Source organism: Dendrobates tinctorius, unplaced genomic scaffold (genome assembly GCF_039654945.1).
Source record: "Dendrobates tinctorius isolate UK_male_01 unplaced genomic scaffold, ASM3965494v1 ptg000046l, whole genome shotgun sequence".
Classification (NCBI taxonomy): Eukaryota; Metazoa; Chordata; class Amphibia; order Anura; family Dendrobatidae; genus Dendrobates; species Dendrobates tinctorius.
Window position 1 is genome coordinate 17,349,907 of NW_027361714.1, and position 17,400 is coordinate 17,367,306.

The following is a 17,400-nucleotide window of genomic DNA, read 5'->3' on the forward strand; positions in this document are numbered from 1 at the left end:
TCTGTCCATCTGCCGCCACCAAGATCTCCATTGTCGCCTTCTGGAGATCCAGCACCCAAGCAGAAGGCTTCGTGGCTCGAGTAACCCAGGAATGTGCACCCGACTCGGGCAGCCAACCAGAAAGAGTCCCCCCTAGGAGACGCGGACCAAACGGTAGGGTGAACTCCTAGCTGGAGGGCTACCCACGGGGCTGGCATGCACAAAACACGGCCTACATCTGTCCGTCTGCCGCCACCAAGATCTCCATTGTCGCCTTCTGGAGGATCCAGCACCCAAGCAGAAGGATTCGTGGCTTGAGTAACCCAGGAATGTGCACCCGACTCGGGCAGCCAACCAGAAAGAGTCCCCCTAGGAGACGCGGACCAAACGGTAGGGGGAACTCCTAGCTGGAGGGCTACCCACGGGGCTGGCATGCACAAAACACGGCCTACATCTGTCCGTCTGCCGCCACCAAGATCTCCATTGTCGCCTTCTGGAGGATCCAGCACCCAAGCAGAAGGATTCGTGGATTGAGTAACCCAGGAATGTGCACCCGACTCGGGCAGCCAACCAGAAAGAGTCCCCCTAGGAGACGCGGACCAAACGGTAGGGGGAACTCCTAGCTGGAGGGCTACCCACGGGGCTGGCATGCACAAAACACGGCCTACATCTGTCCGTCTGCCGCCACCAAGATCTCCATTGTCGCCTTCTGGAGGATCCAGCACCCAAGCAGAAGGATTCGTGGATTGAGTAACCCAGGAATGTGCACCCGACTCGGGCAGCCAACCAGAAAGAGTCCCCCCTAGGAGACGCGGACCAAACGGTAAGGGGAACTCCTAGCTGGAGGGCTACCCACGGGGCTGGCATGCACAAAACACGGCCTACATCTGTCGCCACCAAGATCTCCATTGTCGCCTTCTGGAGATCCAGCACCCAAGCGGGCGTGTTCTTTACGAAAAACGGACCACCTGGAAGTCTGTCACAGGTAAAACATTTTCTAAGTCCACAGAATACATATCACTTCCCAGCCATGACAGGGTTCGAACCCGGGTCGTCAGACTCTTGGCAAGCGTAAAAGCAAGCGCTAACTGCTTTTGCCACCATGAGTTGATAGTGAAAGACGGAGCCAGTCGGAATGTCTTCCATGAAAGCGACGCATGCTCGTCAGCGGTGTAGGCGCCATCCCTGTGGTTGAGTCTACCTCAGGGGTGCTGTATATGTGATCATGACGGATGTATCCAGGGAGGGTTAGACTAAAGTTAGGGTTAGGTTAAAGTTAGGGTTAGGCTAAAGTTAGGGTAAGGATAAAGTTAGAGTTAGTGTTAGGCTAAAGTTAGGGTTAGGGTTGGGGCTTAAGTTAGGGTTAAGGTTAGGATAAAGTTAGGGCTAGTGTTAGGCTAAAGTTAGGGTTATGGTTGGGCTAAAGATAGGGTTAGGGTTAGGCTAAGGTTAGGGTTAATCTCAAAAATAGGAGAAAAAATGGAGTATCAGATCCAAATATTAAAATTTATCATCAATTTATTAAATAACAATCATGTATAACTACTATATGCTCTCTGAATATATATTTTGTACTTATTACCATATTTATGATGTGTCTATTTGATACTTTATATATCTTTACATATATGTATCAGATGATATGTTGCATAAGTGCGCTGAATTATGGCTTAAGATTATTTCTATACTTGTATATTGTGTCCATATACTGCCATATGTATGCGTCTATGCGCGATTTTAAACTGATCTATATTTTGTGGCTGTGCGCATGCACGCTGTCCCTTGTGTCCCCAGTTGGATTCTGGCATCTTTCAGCCTCCATGTTTGCACAATTGCGTGCATCTGGACGCTTGACGCCGATACCAGCGAAGGACCTTGGGATAAACACGGCGCATGCGCCACCTAATGTCGCTCTGATTGGCCCGCCGCTTACATGTGACGGACCACGTGACCTGTTACCAGCGTTACTTAAAGGTCCTATTTGGCTCTATACACCCCACTCCCCTTGAGAAAGCGACCAGGTGTGGACGTGAAACGAGCGTTGAGGGCCTTTACCCTCTCCATGGGTGTCCGTGCATCCCTTACCCGGTAAGCGCCCTACATTAACAGCGCCATCTCCCCCATTTGGGGATATTGTTATGATGATTGCGTGACTAATTCATTCCTTCTGCTTTGAAGGGTTACCACACTATGTGGATTGTATTTGTCCACATGTATTGTAGGCAGGGGTGCTGATTGCATGGTTTACCTACTTCCATCTCTGTTTTATGTCCTGTCTTTTTTGCTATAATGCGTCTTTTGTACTGTAGTTATACATGATTGTTATTTAAAAAATTGATGATAAATTTTAATATCTGGATCTGATACTCCATTTGTTCTCCTATTTTTGAGATTATGCTTAAGGAGTGGAATGTTCACTAATATGGCGGTAAATTTTTATATATGTCCGCCAAGCCCTTCTACTAAGATATTTGACACATTTTTTGCTCTAAGGTTAGGGTTAGGCTAAAGTTAGGGTTAGAGTTAGGTTAAAGTTAGGGTTAGGATAAAGTTAGAGTTAGTGTTAGGCTAAAGTTAGGGTTAGGGTTGGGGCTAAAGTTAGGGTTAGTGTTAGGATAAAGTTAGGGCTAGTGTTAGGCTAAAGTTAGGGTTAGAGTTGGGCTAAAGTTAGGGTTAGGGTTAGGCTAAAGTTAGGGTTATTGTTAGGATAAGGTTAGGGTTAGTGTTAGGCTAAAGATAAGGTTAAGGGTTAGGCTAAGGTTAGGGTTAGGCTAAAGTTAGGGTTAAGCTAAAGTTAGGGTTAGGATAATGTTAGCGCTAGTGTTAGTCTAAAGTTAGGGTTATAGTTAGGGTTAGTGTTAGGCAAAAGATAAGGTTAAGGGTTAGGCTAAGGTTAGGGTTAGGCTAAAGTTAGGGCTAGTGTTATGCTAAAGTTAGGGTTAGGGTTGGGGCTAAAGTTAGAGTTAGGATTGAAGCTAAAATTAGGGTTAGTGTTGGGGCTAGGGTTATTTTTAGACTAAGAGTAAGTTTTAAGTAAGAGTAAGAGTTATGGTTAGGGCTGGGATTAGGGTTAGGGGTGTGTTGGGGTTAGGGTTGTGGTTATGGTTATGGTTGAGATTAGGGGTATGTTGGTGTTAGGGTTGTAGTTAAGGTTATGGTTAGGGTTGGGATTAGGGTTAGGGGTGTGTTGGGGTAAGGGTTGGAATTAGAATTGGGGGGTTTCCACTGTTTAGGCACATCAGGGGCTCTCCAAACGCGACATGGTGTCCGATCTCAATTCCAGCCAATTCTGCGTTGAAAAAGTCAAACGGTGCTCCTTCCCTTCCAAGCTCTGCCGTGCCCCCAAACAGTGGTTTACCCCCACAAATGGGGTATCGGTGTACTCAGGACAAATTGCATAACAAAGTTGGGGATATAATTTATCCTGTTACCCTTGGGAAAATAAAAATTTGGGGGTGAAAAATTATTTTTGTGAAAAAAAATGATTTTTTATTTTCATGGCTCTACGTTATAAACTTCTGTGAAGCACTTTGGGGTTAAAAGTGCTTACCACACATCTAGATAAGTTCCGAGGGTGGTCTAGTTTCCAAAATGGGGGTCACTTTGGGGGGGTTTCTACTTTTTAGGCACATCAGGGGCTTTGCAAACGGAAGATGACGCCTACAGACCTTTCCATCAAGGTCTGCATTACAAAACGTCACCACTTCCCTTCCAATCGCCGACGTGTGCCCAAACAGTAGTTTTCTCCCATAAGTGGCTTACCAGCGTACTCAGGACAAATTGGACAAAAACTTTTGGGGTCCAATTTCTCCTGATACCCTTGTGAAAATAAAAAATTGGGGGCTAAAACATAATTTTTGTGGAAAAAAAATGATTTTTTTATTTTCATGGCTCTACATTATAAACTTTAGTGAAACACTTGGGGGTTCAAAGTGCTCACAAAACATCTAGATAAGTTCCTTGGGTGGTCTAGTTTCCAAAATGGGGTCACTTGTGGGGGATTTCCACTGTTTAGGCACATCAGGAGTTCTCCAAATGCCACATGGCGTCCGATCTCAATTCCAGCCAATTCTGCACTGAAAAAGTCATATAGTGCTCCTTCCCTTCAGAGCTCTGCCGTGTGCCCAAACAGTGGTTTACCCCCCACATATGGGGCATCGGTGTACTCAGAACAAATTGCACAACAACTTTTGGGGTCTAATTTCTACTGTTAACCTTGGGAAAATAAAAATTTGGGGTGGTGAAAAGATCATTTTTGTGGAAAAAATATGTTTTTTTTTTATTTTCACGCCTCTACGTTATAAACTTCTGTGAAGCACTTGGGGGTTCAAAGTGCTCACCACACATCTAGATAAGTTCCTTATGGGGTCTAGTTTCCAAAATGGTGTCACTTGTGGGGGATTTCCACTGTTTAGGCACATCAAGGGCTCTCCAAATGCGACATGGCGTCCAATCTTAATTCCAGCCAATTCTGCATTGAAAAAGTTAAACGGCGCTCCTTCCCTTCCAAGCCCTGTGCCCAAACAGTGGTTTATCCCCACATATGGGGTATCGACGTACTCAGGACAAATTTCACAACAAGTTTGGTGGTCCAATTTCTCTTGTTACCCTTGGGAAAATAAAAATTTGGGGGCAAAAAAATCATTTTTGTGGAAAAAATATGATTTTTTTATTTTCACGAGCTCTGCCGTGCGCCCAAACAGAGGTTTACCCCCACAAATGGGGTATTGGCATATTCAGGAGAAATTGCACAAAAAATTTTTTGTCATTAATTTTCTCTTTGTACACTTGTAAAAATAAAAAAAGTTCTGAAGTTAAATGTTTGTGAAAAAAAATATAAATGTTCATTTTTTCTTTCCACATTGCTTCAGTTCCTGTGAAGCACATAAAGGATTAATTAACTTCATTAATGTGGTTTTGAGCACTTTGAGGGTTGCAGTTTTTAGAATGGTGTCACTTTTGGGGATTTTATGTCATATTTACCCCCAAACTCACTTCAAATGTGAGGTGGTCCCTAATAAAAATGGTTTTGTAAATTTGGTTAGAAAAATGAGAAATTGCTGGTCAACTTTTAACCCTTATAACTTCCTAACAAAAAAAAAATGATGTTTCAAAAATTGTGCTGGTGTAAAGTAGACACATGTGAAATGTTATTTATTAACTATTTTATGTGATATGACTCTCTGATTTAAGGGCATAAAAATTAAAAGTTTGAAAATTGCAACATTTTCAACATTTTTGCCAAATTTCTATTTTTTTAACATATAAACACAAGTCATATCAAAGAAATTTTACCACTGGCATAAACTACAATATGTCACAAGAAAACATTCTCAGAATCACCGGGATACGTTGAAGCGTTTTAGAGTTATGACCTCATAAATTGACACTGGCCAGAATTGAAAAAATTGGCCCGGTCACGAAGGCAAAAACAGGCTCTGGCATGAAAGGGTTAATTGTGTTTTTCTCTGCATTTGTGTTGATTCATTAGAAGGCCTAGATTGTTGATTTGGTTTGTGCTCCTTAATTTGTTAGTTTTCATAGTTGTATTGCGGAAGAGCCATTTATTATATTCTGGCTCTTTTGAGTGTAGGATTGTTATTATTAAGATAAACTACGTTGCATGTAATGTGGATTGTAAGCTGAAAAAAGGATCATATATCGTTCAGGCCAAATGCAAAGATAGAGCATTCTATACAAGTAACAAAGAATAGTGGGTAACATACTTTAAAGTTATAACTGTTATTCTGCATTATGAATGGATGATGCATAAAAATTCTATATTAAAAATATTTATTTCAGAATCTGAAATAAATGATACAATAATCAAGTATATTGTATGCAGCCCCACACATGGTATGGTAGCCCCCACTTTTATACCTGCTGACAAATTTAAAAAAAATGTGCAAAACAAAACTAGTAATCTGACCCTATTCCTTCCGATATGCTGCTCTGGTTTGTGCAGAGTGTTGACTGAAGCTCTGCACAGTAGGCACAATCTGGTTGTGTCATTGCATCTGCTATGCTGAGACTCAGATAAAGGCTGGGATCACACATGCGAAAAACTCGGATGCATAGAAATACATGCAGCTGCACGCTCTGCTCCCGAGTGCCGGTGGCAGTGCCGGGTATTAAGATGCAAGACTCGTCCGAGTTTCTCGCATGTGTGATCCCGGCCATACAAGCTGAATCGTGGCCTTCTATTCACCTTGTGAAATTGAGACATCAGGCAGGGGATAGGTGCATGCTGCAGCCTACCATTCTTTCCAGCTCTTTGACTGTTCCAGCCCGAACAAGACCCATATCCATAGAGTTATTATGTGTGCCACACTTTGCCCAGGTCAGACCTAAATGTTAGTAAAAATTTGTGTAAAAATGTACATAATGGGGCTAATTTACTAAGCTACATGTGCTATAAGCTTATATTTATTTGTACCAAATTAATGCTTTGTGCCACATGTATTATGTGTTTTAGACATATTCGAGATATTTTTCTTACTACAAGATATGGTTGGCACATCTGGCTATATTCTGCCATTACATTGGTAGGGGTGATTGTCCTAATTAGAGATGAGTGAACCTGAACAGTAAAGTTCGGCATCCGTACCGAACACCTACTGTTCAGGCACAGACACCGAACATGGAATTCACCAGGAAGTCTGTGTTACTGTTCGGGTTCAGCCCCCGAACACTGGGTGTTTGTTGGGGGCTGGTATTCTCAGTCTGGTAAAAGGCCATGGATATATGCCACACCAGCCTAAAAATAGCAGCCCACAGCCGCTCCAATTCTGATACTTTGCCCGGCTCTTCCCACTTGCCCTGTAAACTTTTTACCTCCAATCACAACTGCGGGCTCACGCTGTCATTTGACAGCATGGGAACCGCAGCTGTCTGACCGGCGGTAATGGTTTTACCACTGATCAGAAGCAGGGTTTGCCACGTTGCCGGACCCGAACATCCAGGGGTCCACCCATCTCTAGTCCTACTATGCACAATGAGAGACTAATCACAGAACTCTAAAGTTGCATTACTAAAGAACAAGAATTAAAGGGAGCCTGTCATGTCAAAATGCACTATCATCCTGCAGATAAGGGATGTTGAAGCAGTCCATCTCTGGTACATAAAGAGCAGCGTCTGAAACCACATCCAACAATGACTGACAGCCAGTTCAGCACTGATGTAGTGTAGAGCCAGTTGTCAGTCAGTGTGGGGGATGGCTTCAGCCATCGCTCACTATGCACAGAGCGGTGACTGAAGCCACACATTTATGAATGAAAGCCCGAGGCCACTGGGAGGAATAGAGTTAATTTCCTCCTGGCAGCAGGGCTTTCAGTGCAGGCCCTGGGCAGCTGACATCGGCATGCCTGCTATAGCAACGGCATGCCTGGCACAATGGCCTCTGATTAGCTGGCGGGATATATTGCAGTGCAGGGAGCCAGAGGTGAATGCACATTCAGCTGAAATAGGTGCTGGTGTTGGTGAGCCTCCCTCCCATATGGGTCCGGTCACACCCTCTGCATCTGCGATCATTACACCCCTGCCTGTGTCCAGATTCCTGTACAGGGGTTAGATGGTGAAGCCCAGGATAACTCCGGTATCTGGAAAACTAAGTAGCTAGCACCAAGCCTGTTCATGGTAGCCATTTTGGATCTGGCCTGTGATCACGAAAAGTGCCATTAGACACAAATACATCAATGGGGTGTGACATATTGGGAATGAGTGGGGAAGGGGTGCTGCTTAAATTGAGATTTTGTGCTCTAACATTTGGCCAAAATTTGATTTACCTTTGTGAACCAAAGTAAGCCAAATAACAAATGGTATCAATTTAGACCAGACAGTCTAAAGATTATTATTATTATTATTTATTCCATGGCGCTTTACATGTGAAAAGGGGAAATATAGACAAGTATAATAAACATGTGTAAGACAAGGGACACACAAGTACATAAGGAGAGGGGACCCTGCCCGCCAGGGATCACAGTCTACAGGGATGGGTGAGGATACACTAGGAGAGGGGAGAGCAGGTTGTGCGGTGGTACAGTAGACCGAGGATCATTGCAGAAAGATGCGTCAGATTTACCAACCAACATGAGACTTAGAAACATTTAGTGCATTGTAAGACTATCTAGTTTAAGTTACCACTGTCTAAAAATATTAGCAAAGTTAAATAGTAGTTTAGTAAAAATTAGACAGCGTTTCTTGCATGTTTCCTGTGGTTTCGTGCCTCTACTTGCTACGACACAGTTAAATGCTGTAACCCGATAAGTAACTCACGCCTATCACTGTGTAAACAAGGAAGTTTCTAAGTGTAATAGTCCAGTGAAGGAATAGCCTCAGATGCCACAGCTCCAACAGAAGAGCAGCATGGAGTCTCTTAGTGTTTGGTTGATACTTCTTGCCCCTTTGGCCTCCTCAGCTTTTCCAGTGAAGCCTGGAGATTACAGTACAGGAGAAGTATCAGGTCAGTACTGTGGTGGCCAGTGTGTAACTTTTAGGAGTTTCTATTTATTTGTTTTCTGCCCCCTCCTCAGCTTCAGCTATGTATGGTCTAGATCTTTTGCAATTAAGTCCCCCTACTCTTAAAGGGAACTTGTCTAATTCATGCTATCGGAATCAGTCTGGTTGGGCTATCGCAGCTATGAATACCTTATTCTGAAATGCTTCATGTCTCAGAATAAACTTACTTTTGAAAACCCGGCTGGGGACTAGTCTGATCTCTCCCTCTGCCTTGCTCTACTATATTGACAGCTCTCTACCCTTGTGCTCGATCACACGACCGTATTTTCAGTCCGATTGATGGCTGTGAAAAAACGGACCAATGTTATTCAATGGGGCAAAGCAGATGATCAATTTTTTTTTCAATTACCAAATCTGTGTGTTAAAAAAATCACAGAATGATGTAGTTTCTTTTGTAAATCGAATGAGGCTCACCCATTCAAGTCTATGACTGCGTAAAAAAAATCGAGTGCCATAAGGAGCCATAGTGCAACATCCGATCTTTATGGTTACATTGCAATTTTGTAACATAGAAAACTGTAGATGTAAAAAAACAGATAGTTACAGATGACAAATGAGAAAAAAATCATCTGAGCAACTTTTATTTATAAGCTCATGTGAACCTACACCATATTTCTGAATAGGGAGAGACCTGTCTGTTAAATGGATCTGGGCTTGGAGAAACTGCTGCTTACTTGCCTTGGACTAGTCGGACTAGCCGTTGACTTTTGAAAATGTGGTTTCTTAGAAATGTCACAATGTTTCAGAGTATAACATAAGCAGGTGGAATAGCACAGTTGGTATCTGATTTGTGTTGCCCGTGGTTCAGGCGGTATGAACCAGACAACCGGATCCCGGTAAATAAATGCTGCATGTGACTAAATATCTACATGGCTCAGTTCCATGCTTTGTATTGGTGAAATAGACAGTATACTGGTGATATACATGTCAGAGGAGATCTACATCTTTTGGAATCTCTCTGACAGTGTGGGATTGTCAGTAGACCCTTCCTGGTATTTCAGCTACTTTAAGCCCTATTTACTTCAATGCAGGTGAGATATAATGTCAGACCCAGCCCATGGACAAATCTTGCTGGAAAAAAAAACAACCTTTTACCCCTTTAAATCCTTATTATATCTTGCCTCTGACATAGTCTGTATGTTACGTCGCTAGTATCCTTAGTGCTCAGCATAAAGTTCCCGGTCAGCTGTCTCCTTACTGAGTCCGTAAGTGAACCTCTCACCAAAACAAACTGTGTGCAGATCGCCTGCAGTGCACATAAAATCTGTTCATGGCATGGGAGATGTATACTGGCCGTACACATAGGGTAAATGACAGTCTGAGAGTATGTAGGTAATACATGGAGTTCATTTTATGTTATCATAAATAGGCTAATAGACCTAAAAAGCTTTAGATAATAGTCAGACCTTCCATGTCCAGCAGCATTGACAGACCCAGAGCTAATAGGACATTCAGTAGCAGCATTATGCCCAAAATATTGCAAACTAGATGATGTAACTTTAATTGCTTTTGATGACTTCTTAAAAAAAAAAGAGATTTAGGCTATGTGCCCACGTTAGCGTTTTTAAACGCTCAGGAAACGGATCTCCTTTCCAGAAAACACGCGTTTTTTTCGTGCGTTTTTTGCGCAAAAACCGTGCGTTTTTTATGCGTTTTTTCCGCCTGTCTTTTGGGCTATAGGAAATAGCCAAAAACACGGACCTAAGTGGAAATTAATGAACATGCTGCGTTTTTTACCGCTAGGTGTTTCCTTAGTGGTAAAAAACGCATCCATTGGCACAAAAAGGGCAAAATGCATTAAAATGAATGGGATGCTTCTTTTAAGTGTTTTTGATGCGGTTTGACCCCGAAAAACGCATCAAAAACGCTTAAAAAAATGCATCATGGGCACACAGCCTTATAGTTTACGCCCCAAACTATTTAAAAGCGCATGTACCTCTTTCAAGCATAAGTCCAGCAAAAACCTTTACCTAGCCAATCCGTTCCTCCATTACTCTTTCAGTCCTGCTCTACTCACTGCCCAGCGCTCCCTCCTCCTGCCTGACTGATGGCGCCTTTGTCTGAAGTCAAACAGCATAGTCTGTCAGTCAAGCTGGAGGAGACATCACTTCGCCGGGTATAAATAGAGCTGAAGTGACAGAGGCTTCAGATCTTCAGCCTCATTTGCATATTCATTTAAATGCATGCATACCAACTTGTACTCCAGTTCATTTTTTTCGGTTTAGCTCTAGGTTTCTGCATTTAGTGCAGGTAAGAGTGTGGCCTCCTTTCCTTTGAGCTGGATTTTACGTTAAAAAGCTGCCCACTAGCTCTGTGTCCATGTTTTGTGACCCAGTCCTGCTCAGCCCTTATTTACACAGGACACCACCATGACGCATAGTAAGGTTGTAATATTAGAGGTTAGGACAATCCAGAAATTTGGGTACACCTTGACGTTGGTAGGATGGCTGTCACTCCATCTCTATTATTCCCTGCCCAATGCTGCCTCCTCCTGCCTGACTGATGACTTCTTTGTCTGAAGTCGCACAGCATAAAGGCTGCCAGTCAAGCAGGAAGAGGCAGAGAACAAATAGAGCTGGAGTGACAGAGGATTCAGATCTTCAGCCTGTTTTGCATATCCATTAAAATGCTGATTTCTCAGCAATGGAGGAACAGACTGGCCATGGCAAGGTATTGCTGGAATTGTCTTTGAAATAGCTACAAGCGCATATAAATAGTTTGGGTTAGGGAAAAATCCTGCTGATATATTCCTTTTAATACATAAACATATGTCAACCAGTCTTTTCTGAGTACTGCGCAATGTTGAAGTCCCCATGGAAGAAATAGTAATTGTTGGGGCAATGACCCAAGAGAGCTATGCCATTTCCATCTATTATGTTATAAGAGGGTTAGAAAATGAATGCAGACTTGTTGCTATAGGCAGCACCCACCTTTTCTACTTGCACTGGTTTTCATAAACACTATAAATCGCAATGTTAAATACATTTAATATTGGCCAAAACATAAAGCAAGTTATACTTATATACACATCATGAAGAGATAATGACTCGTCTACAGAATTAGCATAAGAAGTACGCCAGAGCAATATACTGTGTAATATGTACTGGAATTGTGTTTCTAGAGCAACCAGTATATCCACATATAATCCCAACACTTGACATTGCTTATTGTTGTGTCACCAGGAAGCTTTCTATACATAGAAAAAAAACAACCTTATAAAAATTGGAGATAAGCAAGCAATGCCAAATATTTTTAAAATATATATGCATTGATCGGCAATCGGCATTGTTAAAGGGACATGTGGCTCGTCCACTCTTGCAGAGGGAGTAGTAGGTAGATATCAGTGTTATCAGGATTGTCCTACAGTTTAACACTATAATGCTTTGGTTAGATCTTGGCATACCAAAGTTTATGCACCAGTGACTACATATTTTTGTTACATACTTGTTTTGGCGGCCCTTGTTTTTTTTATGAGAAGCCTTGAATTCTTCGCTTCTCAATCGTTTTTTACTTGAACCTCCGCAGCCAGAAGATGGCGACTCTTGGTCTTTATTATTGGTAGAAATCAGTAGCATCAATTGAATCTTGCAAGTCTCAATGCAAAATCACCAACAGGCCACCAAATATCATGGGTCTTTAATAGTATTGGTCTTCTCATATAAGCCAGCGGGATCTTTCAGTACCCCTTTTTTCCCGAACCTGGGTTTGACTGAAAACCCTGTACCCACTATGGTTATAAAAGACCCATAAGGTGAAGTTGTGGATAATGGTATTTACAGATGAAAATAATCAGTAGTAATTGTTGAGGGTAATGTGATGTGGTGAAACTCCTCATGAAGCCCAGGTAGAATATAAAACACATCAGCTACTAGGGGTGGTAAGACCTTTAGGGAGACAGAAGCAGTCACTGAACACATGTATGGGGCATCACCGATGGAGACTGTCAATGCATTGACTACTCCTTCCTATTATTGAACCTTTGAGCTGTGGACAACTAGTGTAGCCTAAATCCAACCTGCTTGTTCCAGTGTAGAGGTGCGGGCCGAGCTGGGGGGGTGGTCCCTCATCATACCGCGCAGAGACGAACAGAGACAAGTAGAGGCCGTTTTCGGGTACAACAGGTCCAAGTTTATTCGCTCGCTGTCCACCTGACAGCCTCACAGCACTCCGCAATTCCCTTCAAGGCTCACCGGTTACAATACTCCACAGAACACCGTACTTTCACCAGGGAGGTGTATATACGTCCTGTCCCTTCACTCTTGTTGACGCTTTTGACAGGTCCGTCACTGTGGCCGCCTTAAGCCCGTAAACCAACAGTAATTTCACTGGTCACAACGTCTTCCTTAAAACGGTATCCGTAACCTCTGTGCCTCGTCAAAATAACTTCTGTGTCTCGTCTAACTTGCGGTATTCATGTCAGGACCACCCCCTTGACGTTCTCTCTCCTCAGTCCCCCTGGTTTGGTATTCCTCACAGAGCACAAACTGTCATAGTCCTCCTGTCACTGGAGCTCCCCCTGGGGACTGGAACTTTTTGGACCCCTCCCTCAGTATTTATATCTCTCCCGGTCCCCTGTCACTGTAACTCCGCCCCCATGACCAGCGGTTTCTAAAGCCCTAAGCTGATGTCAAGTCCTTTGCTCACACTCCTCCCTGCCATCTAATGGTCAACCCAAGGTACTGCACATCCACTACACTTTCCTAGCTGTTTCCCCACTGTAGTAACTGACACCTGTCTAAACTGTGCAAACCTATCTTTCTCTATTCTGACACGTCCATCCGTCAGGTCACCTTCCCTACACTCCCCCTTCCTTTGTCTATTGTCATCCTCGACAATTCATAATCCCTGCCTTCGTCATTCTGAAACTTCACCTACACTCTGTTGTCGGACCAGCTGTTGGGCCAAACCCATTTCCTGTGGGGGCCGAACCATACTGGGATCACCATGCTCTGAGCAGCCTACTGCTACTCACCAGCGCGCACGCCACATGACAACATCTTTCAAATTGGGCTAGGTGCACCCATATTCTCTCTATGGCATGTACCTTACCCTACTCTCCCCTTCTGTCACCTTCCACTAACTGGTACGCCATGATCGAGGCCTCACACCTACCAGATCATTGCCGGCGCCTGCCTTCCTTTTTCAGGGGTGTTCGTGGTGTCGGGGACCTGACCTAGGACGACTGTCTTTCTCACGTCTTCCATCTCTTTTACCTTTCTTTCAGTTATATGTCATGGTCGGCGTCTCGGTCTCCCAGACCTTCTCCACACATAGACCCCTTTCGGATCTCACACTTCCCTTTGGTCACATAGACCTTCCCTTACCCGGACCTGTTGCATTTACTTGTGCATATTAAACAACAAAATAACTTTAAAATATCACAAGTTCCCCATTTTTATATATTTTTTTTCATTTTTCTTTGCTTTAAAACTCAACACACAACAGTATAACATCCCAAGCTCTCCTCCCCCCTTCCTTGGACCTGGACACTCTCCCACTTCTTCGTACCCCCGCTCTGTCAGGCAAACATTTTTTCACATTTTCTTTTTAAAAAGATACAAAGGAGAGAAAGAAAGAAAAACAACATAACACATTAAACCAACAAAATTCTCTCTCTCCACGTCACTGTCCATAAGACCTGCACAACGGTGCATCATACTCTTAACAGTTTTTTTTTCTTTCACTCTCAGTGGTCAGAGGTGAGGGCTCCACAGCCGTGGAACTCCTGGGGGAACCGAGAGTGTCCATGCCAGTCCTTTTCACGGGGGTCCGCTTTCCTCCGGGTCCGCCAGTACTGCCACCGCCTAATACCCGCGGGGGCAGTATTCTTTATAATAGGAAACAAAGTCCCCTACTTCCAGGGCCCGGCCGTGGCATATGGAGGCTACGTTTACGTACACCTTTTGGCCAGTCTGATCACGGATAAAACCGTACCCCCTGTCCATGTTGGTGTACACCAGCCGTCCCCGGGATCTTTCCACCGCCATGCCAGCCTCCCCGTTTGAGTGAAGCAGGCTCCATACCTCCTGCTCCCGAATCTTCTTCAGTTTTATCACCTCCGCAACCCAAACGGAGGGTGTCGCGCCAGTCCCAGAGTCCAGTGGGCGGGACCTTGCCGAGAATGGGCGTGGGGCAGAGGCGGCCGATGGTTTCTGAGGCCCAGCAGCCGCTGGGGCCAGGTTGCGGATGGGAGCAGCCGTGTTTCCGGAGGGCTGGTCCACAGGGCCTGTCAAACAGGCCGCAGCCGGTTCTAACGCTGGCATAACTGCGGCCGCAGGGTAGGCCGCATCCAAAACTTCCAGCAGAGCCGGAGTGACGGCCGGTTCTGGTGATGGAGCTTTTACCGGCTGAGGGAGCGCAGCCGCGTCTTCTGTAAACAAGCTCCGCACTGGTGACTCCGTGCGGGATTGCTCACGGACGGGGGCAGGGGCCTCGCTCAACTCCGCGTATACCATAGGGCCCTCTGCAGCCAGGCCTTCCGGTACACAGGAGGCTCCGTGGTGCCGCAGAATGGTGGGGGACGCTTGAGAACCCACCGCCAGGTCCGAGGAAACTCTCACCTCCCCCGGTGCCACGGCCTCCATCACATCGCCACGCGGCTCCTCCCGCAGCCTCCGCTCTCCAGCTCGGTGTTCAGCGGGCCTAGCCTCCAGGCTCAGGGGCTCCGCGGGGAAGTTCTCCGCCTGTATCAATGGCGGCCGCTCCTTCTGGCTCTGCACGGGCTCCGCTTCTTGCCCAGGGACCCGAGGATGATGTTTGCTGGCGCAGTTCATTCTCCCGCCGCCATTGCCACTCCAGGCGGCCGATGCCCCGACACCCGCAGCGCCTCATACCGACCGGTGGGCAGCAATCAAATGGCGCCAAGCAGCCGCACCCAAGCTTTTCTTTGGTGTCACTCCCTCTGTGGGGTTGGGCGTCGGCAGACCTCTCCACCCACCTGTCGGGGTCCAATATATGGAAGCGTCGGTCTCTGGACACATACTGCTTCCTTTTGGGGTATGTTGGAGGGGGTCCCAGTCCATTCTGAACAACTGCAAACACCCGGACCTCTCCTCTGCGCTGAGGCAACACTGCCATACTGCACAGTACCTGGTACCGCCCCGGATCCTCTGCTGACCACGCAGATCCGTCACAGCGCTTCCAATTCATATTCCACAGGTAAGTAATTTGTAATCCACAGGTGTTTTTATTCCAAGCAGCATAGTCCAAGTTCTTTTCCATTATTTGAGGCAGGCCTGCCGCAGAAGATGAGGTATTAGCAGCGGCGATCCTGCCGATTACGCCAAATGTAGAGGTGCGGGCCGAGCTGGGGGGGTGGTCCCTCATCATACCGCGCAGAGGCGAACAGAGACAAGTAGAGGCCATTTTCGGGTACAACAGGTCCAAGTTTATTCGCTCGCTGTCCGCCTGACAGCCTCACAGCACTCAGCAATTCCCTTCAAGGCTCACCGGTTACAATACTCCACAGAACACCGTACTTTCACCAGGGACGTGTATATACGTCCTGTCCCTTCACTCTTGTTGATGCTTTTGACAGGTACGTCACTGTGGCCGCCTTAGGCCCGTAAACCAACAGTAATTTCACTGGTCACAACGTCTTCCTTAAAATGGTATCCGTAACCTCTGTGCCTCATCAAAATAACTTCCGTGTCTCGTCTATCTTGCGGTATTCCTGTCAGGACCACCCCCCTGACGTTCTCTCTCCTCAGTCCCCCTGGTTTGGTTTTCCTCACAGCGCACAAACTGTCGTAGTCCTCCTGTCACTGGAGCTCCCCCTGGGGACTGGAACTTTCTGGAACCCTCCCTCAGTATTTATATCTCTCCCAGTCCCCTGTCACTGTAACTCCGCCCCCCATGACCAACGGTTTCTAAAGCCCTAAGCTGATGTCAAGTCCTTTGCTCACACTCCTCCCTGCCATCTAATGGTCAACCCAAGGTACTGCACGTCCACTACACTTTCCTAGCTGTTTCCCCACTGTAGTAACTGACACCTGTCTAAACTGTGCAAACCTATCTTTCTCTATTCTGACACGTCCGTCCATCAGGTCACCTTCCCTACACCAGATATGCTTCTTTTCATATACTACTGTAATCTATAATCTGCATATGTAAGAACACGTGCATTTATATGCCAGGATTCCCACAGCAAAGAGTTTTGGAGACTGTTATGTTTTGAGGCTGTTGAGTTGGAGGTTGAGAATGGACCCTACTCATTACTTTTGAGCAAATAACATTCACTTTCTTACTTACAGAGGTATTATAGCCAGAAACCTGTATTCACCATTCACTGAATAGGGTATAAATATTAGATTGAGAGTGATAAGGGGGTGAGTTTTATCTATATGCATATCCTGAAGCATAAGGCTAGTTTCACACTAGCGTTTTCTGCGCTGCGTTTGGTGCACATATCAAACGCGTGACAAAAACGCATACACACGCATGTAAACGCTACTTTTTTTGTCGCATTATCGTGCGCGTTAAGCAAAAAAACGCAGCGTTTGTATGTGTTTTCAAGCTTTTTCCATGCGCATGCGTTTTTATGCACATGGTGTCACAATCACAGGAGGAAAATTCTAGAAAAATTATTGCAACAGACACCACCAATGGGACAGCAGTGGGCTTGTGTTATGGATATTCTTTATATAGACCCAGTTTACAGCTGAATTCTTCACATTTCCTTGGATTTTCTCTTGACAACATGGATCTGCGCTGGAGGAGTCTTCACTTCAACTTGGATTTGGACATCGCGATGGCTCAGGCATATGCAGTTGCTTGCCATCAACAAAGGAAGAGAGAGATAGACAGCGAAGACGGCAGTGGCGGCATTTGTGCATACATCTGATTGTTGAACTCCGGGAGAGCCATGGAGCGTACCACACCCTCTGTAGCGAGCTCCAGGCAAAC

General features: G+C 45.2%; 1 protein-coding gene and 1 long non-coding RNA gene across 6 annotated transcripts in view; one reads left to right on the plus strand and one right to left on the minus strand.

The window, feature by feature from the left end:
• LOC141089382 (uncharacterized) overlaps positions 1–10,573 on the minus strand; it is a 153,491-nt gene extending 142,918 nt beyond the window's left edge. The window contains exon 1 of the long non-coding RNA XR_012232267.1: positions 10,467–10,573. This is a non-coding gene — a long non-coding RNA (uncharacterized lncRNA). The remainder of the gene's footprint in view (positions 1–10,466) is intronic.
• SMPDL3A (sphingomyelin phosphodiesterase acid like 3A) overlaps positions 1–17,400 on the plus strand; it is a 145,036-nt gene that overhangs the window by 26,908 nt on the left and 100,728 nt on the right. Inside the window, exon 1 of one of the 5 annotated variants that reach the window (XM_073575740.1) lies at positions 8,287–8,440. The exons of 3 other annotated variants lie outside the window; for them this stretch is intronic. In XM_073575740.1, the coding sequence (XP_073431841.1) occupies positions 8,317–8,440 (124 nt within the window). In that variant the 5' untranslated portion in view covers positions 8,287–8,316. Of the gene's footprint in view, positions 1–8,286; positions 8,441–17,400 lie in introns of those variants that run through there. One more of the 5 variants, XM_073575743.1, reaches the window with a different exon arrangement.